The 16,909-nt window shown below is 42.6% G+C and overlaps 2 protein-coding genes across 4 annotated transcripts in view; both read right to left on the bottom strand.

Moving 5' to 3' along the window:
* Positions 1-6,160, bottom strand: part of ldhbb (lactate dehydrogenase Bb) — a 6,713-nt gene extending 553 nt beyond the window's left edge. The window contains exons 1-7 of one of the 3 annotated variants that reach the window (XM_017406105.3): positions 6,064-6,160; positions 4,412-4,548; positions 3,141-3,258; positions 2,256-2,429; positions 2,003-2,176; positions 1,788-1,905; positions 561-684 (exon numbers count right to left, since the gene is read on the bottom strand). In XM_017406105.3, coding sequence (XP_017261594.1) covers positions 561-684; positions 1,788-1,905; positions 2,003-2,176; positions 2,256-2,429; positions 3,141-3,258; positions 4,412-4,540 — 837 coding nt within the window. In that variant the 5' untranslated portion in view covers positions 4,541-4,548; positions 6,064-6,160. Of the gene's footprint in view, positions 1-560; positions 685-1,787; positions 1,906-2,002; positions 2,177-2,255; positions 2,430-3,140; positions 3,259-4,411; positions 4,549-4,747; positions 5,104-6,063 lie in introns of those variants that run through there. The other 2 variants (XM_025003711.2, XM_017406104.3) reach the window with 2 other exon arrangements.
* A 2,446-nt stretch (positions 6,161-8,606) lies between these two features.
* Positions 8,607-13,034, bottom strand: tmpob (thymopoietin b). The gene is made up of 6 exons (XM_017406103.3): positions 12,396-13,034; positions 12,144-12,261; positions 10,977-11,132; positions 10,708-10,817; positions 10,509-10,609; positions 8,607-10,352 (listed from the first exon to the last, which is right to left on the bottom strand). Exons 1-6 carry the CDS (start codon positions 12,627-12,629, stop codon positions 9,953-9,955), a joined length of 1,119 nt encoding a protein of 372 aa, XP_017261592.1. The 5' UTR covers positions 12,630-13,034; the 3' UTR covers positions 8,607-9,952.
* Between the last annotated feature and the right edge of the window lie 3,875 nt (positions 13,035-16,909).

Here is a 16,909-nt window from a genome sequence, read left to right as displayed (position 1 = left end):
AAAAAAAAAAAAAAAAAAAAAAACCCAAATGTTTATTTGTTAAATGTTTGGTAAATGCAGACTTTTCCCTGTTAAAATGAGGGCCTGAAAAGGCAACTTTATAATCTGACAAAAGAGACAAAAAAAAAAAGAACTGGAACCAAAGCTACTAGGAACTTATTAGACCTAAACACAAAAGTGTGTCACATGACTTCCAGTCAGAAACAAAACACTTATGTGTGTGTGGTTTAAGCGTAAAAGACCTTTTTAGAGATTTATAATTAACAATGGCACATCGAGTCATCACCCACTGCCATGAAAGGCAGGGTGATGACTGTGTGTTTGTGTGTGTGCCTCTGTTAGCAAAATATCTCATTAACCGCTGGACGGATCTGAATGAACCTCAGAAGATAATCACTGGATGTACATCTACAACCGATTAACTTTTGGGGTCAGTCTAAATCAAGATGGCCGCCACAGCTAATAAAGCTTAGCAAGCACAAATTCAAAGGATGTTAGTTTCATTCAATCCTGATTTGTGTGAAACTTGATGTGCAGAATGAATGAATTTTTATTTTTACCTTCACCATGGTGGAGACCGGATGAATTCTGTTCATGTTCCTCATGAGGCTCTCCGTCAAGTCGGCCACGCTCAGACCGATGGCCCAGTTGGTGTAACCCTTCAGCTTGATCACCTCGTAGGCGCTGAGGAACACACAACGCAGGGCGTAATGAGCGCACGGTGCCACAGGGATGTCACGCTAGCACGTAACTTTTAATCATAGGCAGGAAAAAACAACGTGTTCTGATTTATAGGGTTTTCCCCGCTGACCACACAGCGGCTGTTGCAGTCCCAGCACACTGACACGTGTGTCGTCTGTCTGGAAGCTAGCTAGGTGCATCGTGTCAAAGAACAGGCAGCCATCTTACAGCCCAACCAGTTTTATTTCCTCACTGCTAACTTTAACATCAAACTGTCAAAGCGACAAGCAAATCATACTAAACTGTGTGCTGCTGGCCAGAAGAGTAAAGACGAGAGTCTTTATGTACACCAGCTATCTGACAAACATTATTTTCCATGCAAGTGTTTTTTTTTTTGTTTTTAAACCAAGCTAATGTGTTGTTACCGTTAGCTTTTAATTTCACACCAACAGGACAAAGAGATGACTAAATACTAAACAGTCTAAAGTTGTAAAAGCTTTATTATTTTAATCAATAAACAAAAGTGTTATGTGGTCCACAGTGGAAAAGTAGAAACTAAACTTAGCTTTGCTTATGTGGCTATAACTGAGTTACTAAATATAGATTGTATTTTTTATATTACGTACAGCATTTTGGCCAACTAAGATAGTTTCTTAGTTTTTTTCAAAGTGCTATAGATGTAAACTTTGATTTGACAACTATTCAGGACTGACTTCTGAAAACCAGGATTGTGTTTTCATGTGATAGGACCCTTACAGACTAAGGGCCTGTCTAAACTACCTGAAATATTGTTTTTTTTAATGTCCCCCTGCCATCATTTAGTTTATACCAAAAATGCTGTAATACTTACTTTGCACCAGTAGGTGGTGACAACGCTCACATTAGTGATACGTCAGAAATACAAACAACAGTTATTAATTAAAGATCTGCTTTTCTGACCAAAACTCCAAAAACTAGATACAGCTATGTGACAAATGAGTGAAATTATGATTTATTTCTTTTGACAGATTTGATCATGAAGCTGTAGTCTAATAGGCCGTGTCATTCTGTAACACTGTGACCCTTTGAGGAAGCAGAATGTCCTCCCTCTGTGACCTCCGGCCTACCTGTCCACCACCATCTTGTGAGTCTCCTTCCAGTTCTCCTCGTCAAATTCAGTGCCGATGTTTGGGTTTAGGGTCTGCAGGTTGACCCCAGCCACGTTCGTTCCGCTCCACACAGGCACTAACATACACACACACAACGCAGCGACCGACACGTCAACACACGCGGGCACAGCTCACGCCACCGCTTGTCGGCGACTCGATCTGCGAATCCTCACCGCTGGTGTCTCCGTGCTCTCCCAGGATCCAGCCGTTGAAGCTGCTGGAGTGGATTCCCAGCTTGTCAGCCATCAGGAAGCGGAACCGCGCAGAGTCCAAGTTGGTGCCGCTGCCGATGACGCGGTGCTTGGGGAGGCCGCTCAGCTTCCAGGTGACGTAGGTCAGAACATCGACTGTTAGGAGAAACGTCAGCAGGGTTACAGGTGAACGCCGACCTGGGTGTGAGAGTAGGAAACCAGTGACGGACACAACCTGGGTTAGAAACAACAATGATGATGCAGTCGGGGCTGTAGCGGACAATCTGGGGGACGATGTGTTTGAATATGTTGACGTTTCGCTGGACGAGGTTGAGCCGGCTCTCTCCCTCCTGCTGGCGGACTCCGGCCGTCACGATAACGATGCGGGAGTTAGCTGTTACCGAGTAGTCTGAGGGAAGACAGACAAGTCAGTGCGTTTGTTCACACCTTGGGGTCAATTTCAGGTTTTTACTGATAAATACTGAGACCAAATAGCTTCTAAATGTTGGATCTTTTGCTCTTTTTGCAGAAAATCTGCTTCCGCGCAGCAATAAAGAATCTCTGGAAATGACAATGCTGAATGCCTTTAAGTCAGTCTCTCACTGGGCTGCTACGTTTGCCGAGGAGACTAATACGAAGAAGAAGAAAAAATAACGTGCACGGTACAGAATACTGTTCTGCAAGTCGTGAACATGACAATAAACTGGGATTCTCTGCACAAAATACAGCCGCATGATTCTCTGGTCACAGTCTCTCATAAATCAAGGGAGACTCCAGCTGATAATTTATCTATTATCTTTTAATTTTAAATCACCGACTAGTCTCCAGCGGTCACAGCCCAGTGAGATTCCAAACTGCGTGTTGGGTTTGCTTAACCTGATTCACCACACAGCCTTTTTTGTTTCATTCCATTTCTTTTAGTGTCTTTTACAACTTTAAGGATCAAAAATATTGACTCCTTATTCTGTTTCTGTATCTTAAACAGAAAAGCAAAGTGCCACAAAGGCGCTGTAGGAGTCTTCAGCGATGTAAAAGAAACTTGTGCACAGTAAAGTTAACTGGAAATCATGAAGTTATGTTATCAAAAGGGTTTCCTGGCAGTTCCGGGATCTGGAGTCACCTTTGTCTGCAACTATTTTGGGGGTTTTGAGGAAAAGGCTGCCGTGCAGCAGGTCCATCATCTCTCCTTTCAGCTTGTCCTCCACCACGTCCACCAGGGCCAGCTCGTCGGCCAGCTCCTGCAGCACAAAGGAACCTCGGAACAATCAGAGACTCGGCTGCTTCTGTCACCACGAACGAACGACATTCGCCAACTTCCTTTTATTTTCCAGAGAGATAACATACCGTCGACGTCTGTTTCCAAACCACTTGGCTTTTGTTTTGTTTTTTTATTTTTAGGAACTCAGCTGCACTTCTTCTCCCTGCCGTGTTTCCGGAGCTAATCAGGCATAATCAAGCTCTCTGATTGGTTAAGGCTCTCCGGTTATTCGGAGCTGGGCTACATGATCCCCATGTCCTGTGGAGCTGTCTGAATGCTGAGTCAGCATTGGCACCTAAACTACTCCTGGATACTTTGTGCTATTTTAGCCATTGGTGTATCAAAACATTCAGCTCATTCAGGGAGATTGGTGCTGTGACTTTTGGTTTTTGTAACTTTAATTACAAATCTTTTTCCCCATAGACATGAACTGAGATCTCTTCAATTCCTTCAAAAACATTGTACTTTTAGAAATCAGCTTAGCATATTAGCTCCACTTTTGTCTTCTAATGCCACTTTCTAGCTATCGTTCTGCTACTTTTAGCTTTATGCTAGAGTTCTGGTTCAACTAAGATTCAGCTTCTTTAGCAAATTTTAGCAGAGAATCAGAACTCAACATTAACACTGCATTCTCATACACACACAGAAAAAAGCAATTTCTCTATGAAGAACTGAATACTTTGCGGCCGTATAAAATGAGCTTACGGGCTGTATATGGCCCAGGGACCACCAGTTGACGTTGACTGTGCTGGACTCTCTCTCTCTCTCTCTCTCTCTCTGGTTTTTCTCAAGTCAAAAACTCATTAAAGGGACTTTTTGTTTCAGAGTAATGCTTTTCAGAGTTACAGTTTCTGCTCCAACTAATGTACAGTTTGTTATTTCAGTCACAGCGAGCTTCAGTCTGTAAATCTTCTGTTTTCATGACAACATCTCCTTTTTTTTTTAAACCCCCCTCTCTGCTGCAAACATTAAGGCGATAAGATCAAGATCAGATGCCAAGAGATCAGTAATCTGGAGTCAGTCTAGGAGGATCCTGGGTATTACCACATACTGTGAGGGCAGCAGGCAGGGACGGGGCATTTAAGTGCAAAGGCGTCAAAAAAAACAAAAACAAAAAAAACCCAGGCTCTTACCCGGAGCAGGATGCTGACAGCACAGGCCATGCCAACCTGACCCACACCCACAACTGTCACTTTATTCCTGGGGGGCTCAGGAGGGCCGCTGACCAGCGGGGTGATCAACTTCTGCACGATTGAAGCCATTCTGAATGCTGTGGACACAGGAGAGGAAACAACAGAGTGTGGTCGTTGACAAAGAGATGAATAATAGATGAAGGTTTTATACAGGAACAAAAACCGTCAAACTGTAAAAACAATGAGACGTTTTTATCTCAACAGCACGACTCTTTGAATATATAGCGTCTGTACTACGAGCATAAAAATAAATACAGACTGAGCTCCGTCCCTTACAGGATCTCTCAGCAGGGTTCACCTTGAAACCACACTGCAGCCAGACACACAAGCAGCAGCAATACTTGCTTTGTTCGGCGAAGCTCCGGGCCGTCAGGTACAGACACCAGCAAGTGATCAGCATGGCAAACCGGTCGGGCACCCGAGTGCCTGTTTCCCCACCGAGCTGAGTGACGCCCCCCCACCTGCATCCACAGCACCTCCCGCGGTCTCAGAGCAGCGCGGAGAGGCCGAAGGCAGGTATGAGCTGCAGCGGCAGCAGAGAGCACATGTGACTCCAGGGGGCCGGATGGAGGAGCTGCACAGCTCCCCTCCTCTCTGGGAGCTCTAATGGAGGACGGAGCTCTGTAATCGGATGTCCGCCTCCACTCACTCTTAAAGGAGTTACAGTAATCCTCTAACGCCGCCCCCATCTGCTGCACCTGCGCTGCGAACAGACACCAAACTTTCCAGGCAACTACAGAATTTGTGTCTGAAACTAATCCAGGTTTTAACTGCTTGATCTCCAAATTAAATTGGCTTTTTTATTCCTATCTGCAGGTTACAGCTGGAACAAATGATTGGCTCCTATTATCCTTTAATCAAGAGAGCTCCATAATTAATCCGGCTGTAAAACGGACGTATAAGGCACTGACCACACATTTGGTTTTACCGTGAAATGGAGAAAATGTCCATTCAGTGTAGTAATCTGAACCTGGATTACCAATAAAGAGTGTTGTGCACGCCAAGCGCGTAAACCTGAGCAGGTACTGTGTTGTCTGAACACCAGGTCAGCTGGAAGGGACTACAGTTCTCTCAGGTTACAGAGAAAAAAAATAGCTCTTTTTATTCCAACAGTACACAAACTAAGATGAGACACCATCATAAATGTTCATTTTATCCAAATATATAACAACAAACAGGAGGTTGGGCACAGGTGTATTCTTGCTTATATTAATTTTTTCATACATGAAGGGTGTAAATCAATTAAAGCTACTTAAAAACTATAGATTTAATATTTAACTCCAGAACGTAAACCATCATTTCTAAGGTTTCAGCGATTCAGAGCACATTCTGCTGCTGCGTGTAGATATTAGCAGTCAAAACTGTCACCATCTCACGTTTAGACACCTTATAGGTTGGAACATAGAGATGACTAAAGGAAAAAGGTAATTTATATTTATATATATTTACAGAATTAAAAAGATCCAGAAATCCCCCACAAAAGCACAAGTAATAAAGAGAAGCTGAACATGCTGCTGGCCCTCAGGAAGAACATTTAGCGACTTAAATCACCGCCAAGGAAACAACGGTAAGATGAAAACATTGCTGCTCACCTTTTGTCTGAAGCTGAAGGTGTTCTTTGAAGCCACAGAGGGACTCACTGGTGCTCGTCGTCAGCCTGCAGCCTACTGGAGTTAATTATCTAAAGCTTCTCCGTCTCCCAAAGCCTCAGCTGGGCACTAAACCGGGTCAGCTCCAACAACAATCCAACTACTACTAACAAAAAAACAAACAGATAGTTTAAAGAAACAAGGCATTAATCACAAACATTGTAATTATATCTGATGCTTTTTTGTTCTTTTATAGACTTAATTGGGACTCTTGTTTGGGGTGTACAAGTTGGAAACAAAAGCTTATTTTCCTTTTCTTTAATTTGAATAAAAGTAGACTTCATTTCAGCCTAAAATGGCTTCAGCTTGTCCTGCTGCACCAGGAGAGAGCCTGCGAGGCTTGCAGGATGATGACTCATCATGGACTTATATCTGAAGATACTGAATGCACTTCGTCAGCAGGCGCACCAAGTAGAGGAGAAAAGTGTCATGGAGAACAATGAGAACGATTACAAGAGGAGACAGGTTTGGTACCCGTTATTGTTTTCCTGGTTTTTATTCTTCTGTGCAATCAAACTCCTCCTGCAGACTTTTAGCCACTGTAATCACTCATTCATCACAGTGTTCAGCTCATTCAAAGACGGGTGCTGCGAGTTGTGATTTTTGTAACTTTTCGACATATTTAACTTCATCTACAAAATGCTTTTCCCATAAAAAACAGGTGTCTTCAGTTCCCTCAGAAACATCAACTTCAGCTACAGTGCTTGCTCCTATTATGTCATTTTAAATTTATAGTTACCTCAGAGAGCACAAAGAGGGAAATGCGTCAGGAGACTGAGGGAGAAGAGGAAAGTCAAAGGTGTAAGACTGAGGGTGGAAACTCTAAACGTAGGGACAATTATGGGTGAAAGTAGAGAGCTGGCTGATATGATGCAGAGCAGGAAGGTAGGTGTGTTATGTGTGCAAGAGACCAAGTAAAAAGGCAGCAAGGCTCGCAGCATTGGGGCAGGGTTTAAGCTGTTTTATCATGGTGTGGATAAGAAGAGAAATGGGGTAAGGGTGGTCCTGTAGGAGAAGTTGGCAAGAAATGTAGTCGAAGGTGAAGAGTATCAGATAGGGTGACGTGTCTGAAGGTAGAAGTAGGTCTGATGTTCAATGTTGTCACTGGTTCTGCTCTACAGGTTGGATGTGATGTAGAAGAAAAAGAAAAATTCTGGAAGGATCTCGAAGTGATGGAGAGTATTTCCAGGGAGGAGAGAGTGGTGATCAGAGCAGATCTGAATGGACATGTTGAAGGAAACAGGAGAAAACTTGAACCACGCACATTTTCAAACATTTGAAGACCCTAAAAATGACAGTAATGTTTTTTTTTTTTTCCTGGACTATAAGGTCTCTTCAAACACCCAAACATTGCTCTAAAGCAGAGGTCCCCAACGTCTGGGCCGCAGACCGGTACCGGGCCGCACAAAAAGAATAATTAACTTGTAGTATTTCCATTGTTTTTAATTTTCAGTCTAAACAACATTTATTTTGAAAACTGACCGGATTCTCTCCACTCCATCCGTCTATGACTCCCTCTTGATGTGTGTCAGAACGCTTATGTAGGTCAGGTGATACATTACCGCTAAAAACAAACCCACAAGCAGCAAAATGAGTAAAAAACAAACGTCTCTGGAAGCCCTAGATGGGACCGTCTGGTTACTGAGAAACAGACACAGGGCTCCCACTGAGTCAGTGTTATGGTGAGATGTATTCTTTGTGCACTTTATATTTGTAGTGGATCTTATTTTAAAGTTTAAACATCGACATATTGACCAGAGAACATCAGGGGGAGGAGAGGCTGTTATTCATGTTGATAACACCATACCAGGACGCAGCTAACAAAGCTGCGAGGACACGTTGGATTTAAGTTTATTATGTTTTAAAAAATAACCCTGTTTTCATGCCGGTCGTATCTTTTTATTTTGTTGTATTTATCCGCCACACCTTTAAAGGCCGGTCAGTTAAAATACTGTCTGAAAATGAACCGGTCCGTGGAGCTAAAAAGGTCGGGGACCACTGCTCTAAAGCACATGCACGCACACAAAACATCCATCTTAAAAAAAGAAAAAACGCCCAGTTCTTCCCAAGGAACTCCCATCACATTTTTTCCTCTTGTGAAGATGACGTTGTATAACAAACACATGGAGATAATTCAATGACATCTTTTCCCAAATATTATCTTGGACTCGAGGGACCGCCGACTGGAACAAGCTCCCACATGGATAGGAGTTTAAAAACCTAAAAAAAAAAAAAAAAAACAGATCTCATGATGGCAAGCTGCGCACATGGTGGAATAAATTGGACTTCGTGGATCTAAGGAGGAAAAACATTTGGTAAAAACCAAATTTATTTAATGACACACAGCCTACATGAACATAAATAAACAGATTAAAAATCCTTACCCACATAACCCGTCATATCTGTCCGTTGTGGGAGAGCTGCCTGATGATCAATCTAGTCTTAAATCAGCAACGTTCAGATTAATAAACAGCATTACTTGCATGTATCACATATTGCTTTTAATTGTTACCTCAAAATGTTCTATAAAAAGCTGAATACACGTTTTTTTTTTAGAAAAATATCAAAATAGAAACAGAACACCTCAGGAAACTTCCTCCTCTGGGCAACAGACCCAATTCAGCTACAAAGTCTCTTAATTTTTGTTCAGGCAGAAGTGAAGGGCTGACGGGGACAAACCGAGTTTACTGTCCTGAAGGGGGTTACTTTCCTCCACGCGTCGTCTCTGCAGGTTGTGGCACTGCGTCTACATGCAGTCCGTGAGGCGGGCTATGTGGGTGCACGGCGACAGCCGGTCCTGTACGGAGGACCGAAGGATCAGAAATCTTTAAAAAAATATATATATCAAATTAAAACAAAAGAAACACAAACTGAGCGCTACAGTCCAGAGTTTGAGAACGTTAGATGGGCTTAATGGCCGAAAAAAAAAAAGAGTCACATTTTGAAATTCGAGTCTTCTTAACAAGTCTGTCAAACACACAGTAATACTAAGAAGCGCCTTCTTTTTGGATTTGTTGTTTGTAAATTGATGCCAACATTGACACAAGATGCCAATACATATATGTATATATTTTGTCAACCTTTAATTCATGATCAATTGAGTTTGGACTTCACTGACTTGTACATTTTTCATCCATCAGACGTGATTTGAAGAGCGACCGGCCCTTCTGGGAGAGACGGTGAAACGTTTTAACCGGCCTGATTGGATCTCACGTCTCTGAACACCTGAAAGTCTGAAATGAATCAACCTGAGCACCACAGAAACATTAAGTCACTCTACCTACCTCTATAATCACAAAGCAAATGTTGAAATTTATTACTGAAACGTGAAAACAGTATGGTATTAGAAGAAGCGCTGCTTTGTGTGTGGAAAAAAAGAAAAATCAAACAAAAAAATATGGGAGGGCATTAAGTGCTAACCTGTGTCCAGGCACGTCATAACACCACCTGGCATGAAGCGTTGGATAAAAACTACAGTATGACCGCCAAGAACTACGACCATGCACAGATAAACTGGCCTCTCCCGTTCACACTCGTTTCTACATATAAGGGTTAAATGCACACAAAGACACAAACGATTCACAGATTAAAAATCAACAATAAAACCAGTCTCTTCTGACTGCCACGTACAGAAGCTACTGCTTGAGTATACCGCCCTCTTGTGGTGGGAGGAAAGCTGAAGTCTGGCAAGAGGAAGTTCATTCCAATTAAATTTGTGTCCCTTGTCCAAACAGTTTCGGAAAAAGAGGAGTGAGTTAAGTTTGCTGTCGACGATGATGGGTCGCTGTGGCAGGGAGGTGATCCGGGCATGGCGTGTAACTGCTGAGGGTCTTTAGTTTCCGGTGCTCTTGGTGACGGTGCCGCTCTCGGTGGCGCCGCCGCTGATGCCCAGGGAGGTGGCTGCTGTCTCCACGGCGCTTTGGACTGGGACAATCACGCTGTCGAGGAGGCCTTTGAGGGTGCCGATCTGCTCGGGAGTCAGCCTCTGGTAGGTGTAGTAGAGAGAACCGGCCACCACCGCCAGGAGCAGGAGCTTGAACAACAGGGACAGGAAGCCTCGCCGGGCGGGACCTTTGCTCGAGGAGCCGGACATGCTCGGTTGGGAGAACGACTCGGAGTAGGTGCGGCTCTCTGTGCGAGTGTTGTACTGTAAACGGGACTCATCCAACCAGTACTCGCTAGGCTTTAGAGGTCGACCGGCTGCTCCTCTGATTGGACGCCTGCAGGTCGCACTGATACGAGAAACAACAATGACTTTTAGCTTACACTGAATAAATAATGCCCAACTGGTCGCCTTTATCATCTTCTTTTAACAAACCAAGTTTCTAAAATGTAACTGAACTTACATTTGTGCAACAATAAGCATAAAAAGAAAGATTACAAGTTACCTGATGCCTGTAGGTGTGCTTATTTCATTGGCAAGGATATCTTCCACCACACTCTTGCTGGCCTTGTTTGGAGTCTCCTCAATAACAATCTCCTCCACCACCTGTCAGTGTAATGTAAAAAAAAAAAAAAAAAACGATCACACAAACTCAAACTATACTTTGACCGTCACCATTAGGAGAGCAGAAAACTGGGCCTCACTTTGGTTTGTCGTCTGCTGCTGGTTCTGACGGTGACAGGAGTTTTCCCTCTGCTCCTCACAGGCTTCTCCACCACAGGAACTGGCTCGGGTTCGGGGGCAGTCATCTCCTCTGGAGAAGTTTAAATGATAACAGAACTGAGAAACTTCCCTATGCTATTGTACGAAATCACTTTCTCCCCTTTGTATTTACATAACACCCTGATGCAGCTGGTTTGGGATGTTGACGCACGTTCTACAGCACGCTGAAACAAACGTGATCAGAACTCACCGTCTTCTTTGTCACTGTACTGGTCGGAGTTTGTGTTGCCGTTCTGGTTGCTGTCGGCTTTGGGGAGAGTTGTGACATCTGTAGGCGCTTCCGGCTCGGCTGCAGGTTCGTCCAGAAGCTTCTGCAGCTTCTTCTCGTACAACTTACGGGTGGAGGCTGAGAGAACACAGAAGGACTTGTAAACAGATTTTAAACATGAAAAACCCAGTGAGCAGTAAATGAACATGTACATAAAGATCAAACTTGAACAGGTAATCCATGGGTTTTGAGATGATTTTCAGAAATAAAATTAAATTATAAAACCATCTAACCCCCATATTTTAGCCATAATTGTTACAAGAAATACAAACAGTACTTATGAACAGATAAAAGCAGTACAATGGTTTTACAGACTGTTTGCGTCGTTATTCTTTTATTGTTTAATTAGCATATTAGAGATATTAATCTACTTTAAATGGTGATAGTTCAGGTTGCAAGTCGCTGCTGTTCTCATTTTGTGTGTCCCAAGTTCGGGAAACTACATCGATGTTTGGTTTGGATGACTCACGGCTTCAACACACCTGATTTAAATCAGTTTTTGCAAAACTCGACGAAGAGGTAGTTGAATCAAGTGTGTTGGTGCAGGAAAAAATCTGATTCATGCAGGATGAAGATCGGGGAACAGATTAATAGAGACAAATTGTTATTTTTTTGTTTTTGTTATATGTGCAGGAGACCAGGTGTAAGGGCAGCAAGGCTGTCCCTTTAAATTTATTTATAAATAAATATTTTGTTTAGTATTAATCAATCATTAAACCTATAAAATAATCCGTATTAGGCTATACGATCTCTAGTTTAGGCAGCAAAAGTAATAAGACTTGCATTTTTGTTTTAAACACAAGCAAATAAATTATGTGATGAATTTTTAATTAAATTTGTTTTAACACTGGTAGTTTTGCTAAGGGTTATACCGTCAGAACCTCATCCCAGGTGTTTAATATTATTTTAAGAGTATATTTGTTTAAATGTGATGTTATTAGTTACACTGAAGTAAAAAGGTTTGTAGTCCTGTTCTGCTGGGTGTTGCATGAATTCACAGTTTGCACACAGACAGATTTAATGGTTCCTGATGAGTGTTTTTTTAATAAAGCAGACCATAAACCTGCTGGGGAACCAAACAGAACCCACCAACAATGGGTCCAGAGTCCACACCGTGCTTCAGCAGCTGCTGCTTCAGCTCTTCATCAGTCAGCTCCGTCACCTCCACCTCCTCCGTGCGAGGCTTATCGGTCTTCCTGGTAGCTTTCTGCACACAAAAAACAAAACAAACACGAGTGAATACCAAAAAACGCGAGTTAAAACTTCCACCAAACCACAGCAAAAGCATGGCGGCGGAGTTTCCCCAGATTAAAAAGAAAATAGGCTAAAATGAAAGCTCACCCTTCCAGAGCGACTTCTGTTGGCCACCACCGGCGCAGGCAGCTCCTCGTCGCTGGAGAAAGTGTCCGCAGGCGGGGTCTTCTTGTTGTTCAGCACGGTCAGGTGCTTCAGGTACAGCTGCACGTACACCTCCTTCTTCTGCTCCCCGCTCGGAAGGGGCACATTGTTCGCCGCAAGCTCGTTCTTCAGCTTCTCTTTCGTGAGGACCGACGGGTCTTCGAGAAACTCAGCCATGCTAACTTTTTTTTATTAATTATTTTTTTAACTAAACGCGAAATTATTTATTTTTTGGGGGGATTCTCTGCTTGCAGCTTAGAGCAAGGATTCGGTTTCAAGAAAGGCGCTACAATAACAAAAACACCCTGAGGACGTGAAGTGGCGCCTACCCGCTGCTTGTTTAGCTAGCAGCACCGAAGCGCTTTTATCTGAAATAAACCTCGAGTTTAGCTCGTTAGCCTACGGCCGAAAACGTTCACAGGTGGATTTGAATTTTCGAAAACAGACCCACTCCTGCACTGAGACTAAAACCCGCGCGAACATGCACATTTACCAGACGTAAAATGACTGAATTAGCTTAGCTTCAAACCCGGTCTGCTTGCCTCTGTCTGTCCGCGGTCGAAACAGGGCCACCATTGTAAGCTGCTTCGCTATTGGACGAAGAGCCGCAGTAAGCTTCAATCTGATTGGCTCGTTATGAATGAAACCCTGGCACGCTGCCTCCACAAAGGAAACGTAGGCTGAATATTTTACACAACGGCTTTATGTAAACCCTGCCGAGGAAATCTGCATTGTTCCTTTAATTTTCTCATAACACGAGGTTTAACATTATCCGAAATATAATAACATAAGTTTAGGCTATGAATTTTAGAAGCTTTATAGAAAAGAAAAACAGTCCTTCGACGTTATGAAGGCGTATAGGGGTATAAAGCTGCTGATGCGACATGAACAACACCTTTATTGGTGGTTTAATATGTTTTCTAATGGGTTATAAATGACACAAATGACAACTATAGCAGTTTATATAAAATTGCAAATGCTCAGAGCTTTAAATGCTGCCTGTGAAACAGAAGAGGGCAGCAGAACCACTTAAAGAAAAGAACTTGGCCCATCTAAGGTGGTATAATCCTGTGATATAAAGCAGCAGTCAGGAGAACGTCAGTAATGTGATAAGGTACAAAATGAGCAAGAAAGTTTTTCCAATTCTTCACAGAAATGTGCTCCGATTCTCCTACTTTAAGACCGTTTAGGTGTTTTTTTCAGCACATTTTGAGTGCCCCCTGATACTAGTTTTTAGGCTTAAAAACTGACACTGCTTCACATCAAGAGCACAGCTTTTATAGGAGAACACATCTGGTGAAATCAGAGGTCAAAGAGACACAAACAGCTTCCCTCTGAGCCATTTAACTTCATATCTAAACAGATTATGAGATGGAGTGGGGAGACCGACGACATAAATTGCTATAAAATCATATACGTTAGTAAGAAAATAACGGTTCTGTTCGATTAGTTATGGCAGTGTTTGAACACGTCCGGTCTGTGTCAGGTCTCTGGCCATGCTTGAACCACCCCCCCCCCCTTTGTGTGGACAGTGGTTTGAGGTGGCAGTAAGTGGCTCCCCACCTGTCCTTCAGGCTGGCCTCTCTGGGTTTTTCTGGGATGCTGCTGCAGAAACCAAGCAATTGATCCCCCACCTCAGCCCCAAACCACACAAAAACACAGCAATTCGTGTATAGTTCAGCTTTTCCATCGTGGATTTGCCACTGGAGTGTGAGCGTTAAAAAGGAAAAAAAAACCTGTTGAGCCCTTGAGAAACACCTCTTAAGCTTTCTTTGTACGTAATTTACACAGAAAATAAGGCTCAGGCCAAGAATCATAGAGCGCGCCTCTTTAAGCATAACAGTCACGGCCCCTGAAAAATTATCAAAGCCCACTCTTTAATCGTCAACATTCATATTTTCAGAATGAGCTCACCGAGAAAGGAACAGCTCCACCTGATGTCAACCAGTCAGAATATCTGACAGCACTTCTCGACAAATTATTCTTTGCAGAATCCAGAAAACAAACAAAGTGGCTGGCCAAAGGCAGACAAAAACAATTTATTCGAAAGCCGGCGAGCGGTTACGTAAAGCCGAGTAGAAAAGATGAAATAATAAACTCTGTGTTTTATTTGGAGAAGACGGCGCATCTCGAATGAACACACACTCCTATGTACATGCTCTAAAAGAGGATTTCTGATCATTTAGAAAAATGTTGAACACAGACTCCTCAGTTTGAGTTTGTCTTGGATTTTCAGCCATTTCTAAACCCCAATTGAGCCGACCACAGAAGTACCTTAGGAAAAGTCAACCTTTACCACCCAGAGAATGTCTGATCCAATTCCACTGACACAACAAAACACGCTCTTGTGAAATTAATCAGGGCTACAACAGTTTCAACGCAATGTAAGATAACAAGCGTGCCCCTTTTTTGACACACATCTGCCTCTTGGTCCAAAAATATTCTTCCGATCGACCAAACCCTTGACTTAAAAGTTGACATAATCAGAGCAGTTCGTATGACCACTCACACCTAATCAAGGTCAATTTCTCTGCACTAATCTGTCACAATAATCTCTAATCCTCTGAGGATGTTATTACTTACTGCCAAGCTAATTAAGATCAAGTCCTGGGCAGTTTCCTGTGCAAAAATGAGGGTAGGATGCGGGCAGCGGGTGCAGTGTGTTTCAGAGCTGAGATCTGTGTGTCCTGGCCTTGGAACAGCCGTCTAGTAATGCTAACACCGTATATTTTCATCTGTTGACAATCTAAACTCCACTTAAAGGACACACACTTAGTTGTGGACATTTCTGTCAGAAGGAAAAATGAGACTGCCTCTCTGGCCTTGTTGATGCCCATTTGGCCGCCTGCCTGTTTGTATCATAAGCACTCCTCCATTTATTTGTATTACTATTATGATTCGGGCTTTTCCCGTTTTATTTGGCTCCCGAATACAGAGACACACTTGCTCATGTCCTCACTGAACTTCAGGCAAACATTATTGAGTGTGAAGTCAAGAAATACGCCCACACTGAGGCAACTATGGGACAGCATGTTGGATCATCTGGTGGAAAAATTTCTAAAGGCCGTCTCAATTACTTGTAAGGTATCAGCAGTCAAAGATAGACAAATAATTCATCTGTAGCGCAGCCAACATAATTGTTTACTGCAGTCCCTGGAAACCTTTTTAGTTCATGTAAAAATAGTTAAAGCTCTTAGTTTTTCCCCTCGTACAAATGAACAGATGAAATAGGTGGAAGGACTTGACACAGCTATTTCTGCAGCTATACTGAGGTGTTTTTTTACATTTTTCTGATGTAAATTTCCCCCCACACACACACACATCGTATTTAGGCTTTGTGTAGATTTTATAGGGGGTAGTAGGACAACTGTGCAATATGTTTTCGGTTTAGCAGTGAAGCTATACACTTAATGTGCACAACATAAACACATTATTGGGGGGTGTGGTGTGGCAGGGTGACTCTCTGATTGTAGCCGGCTCCTGTTGTTACGTGATTGAGCTGGAACCACGATTTAGCTCGACAAGCACATCACTAGTTTGTAGTTCTTCTCATCAAAAGTCCCAATATCAAGGGAATTAGAGTTACAAAGGAGAAAAAGTCCATGTCTAAAGAAAAGGGCCTAAATTCATGGCTGATATGAATAAGAAATAGCAGGAAGTTGCTTTGTTGTAACCTGTGACCACTAACTCTCTCTCTCTGAAGTTAAAAGAAAATCATTCTATTTAAAGAATATACTTTTAACATCTGTGTCACAGGCATTTGTCCTGTTTTGAGGTCCATGTATTGACTGACAAATGTCCATTTCGCAGAGAACCACTTCCCTGCCAAGTGTTTACCTTCTGCCTGAAAAACTGGCTTCGCTGTAGATGGAACATGGAGGACAGAACGAGCCGCGGCTGTAATAAGCGTGATGCACAGCTGGTCGGTACGTTCCAGTCTGTTTACATGGGAGCTGAAATGAAAACATTTTGTTCTACTCACTCAATGCACACCGCCAGTGTGAAGCCAGCCTAACAGAATGTGCTTCGAAGCAGGTGTGTGTGCCTGTAGACTGACAGGCTTCAAAACAATCAGATGTCTTTTTGTGAACTGAGGAGTCAGACCCTGCCAGACATGAGATAGATATTAAAAGAGGCAGATTTGAACTTTCAAAGTGGAGTTCTGTGAAAAAGTTATAAACAGTGATTTTATTGTCTTTTGTAGAAAGCTCTCTGAATGACCTCAGTTTGAAGAAATAGAGTTTAATTCTATTTGGATCGATGGACTACAGGTGCTGGTCATAAAATTAGAATATCATGAAAAAATAGATTGATTTCAGTAATTCCATTTAAAAAGTGAAACTTGTATATTATATTCATACATTACATACAAACTCATATATTTCAAATGTTTATTTCGTTTAATTTTGATGATTACAAATGACAACAAATGAAAATCTCAAATTCATCATATCAGA

The sequence above is a fragment of the Kryptolebias marmoratus genome, linkage group LG11, assembly GCF_001649575.2.
Source record: "Kryptolebias marmoratus isolate JLee-2015 linkage group LG11, ASM164957v2, whole genome shotgun sequence".
Classification (NCBI taxonomy): Eukaryota; Metazoa; Chordata; class Actinopteri; order Cyprinodontiformes; family Rivulidae; genus Kryptolebias; species Kryptolebias marmoratus.
This window is presented reverse-complemented; position numbering and strand designations above follow the sequence as displayed.

Coding starts and splice junctions, on each gene's coding strand:
- tmpob (XM_017406103.3), bottom strand. CDS start 12,629: ATGGCTGAGTTTCTCGAAGACCCGTCGGTCCTCACGAAAGAGAAGCTG. Junction 12,262..12,395: donor ACAGAAGTCGCTCTGGAAGG/GTGAGCTTTCAT, acceptor TTTTGTGTGCAG/AAAGCTACCAGGAAGACCGA. Junction 10,610..10,707: donor GCAGCAGACGACAAACCAAA/GTGAGGCCCAGT, acceptor TTACACTGACAG/GTGGTGGAGGAGATTGTTAT.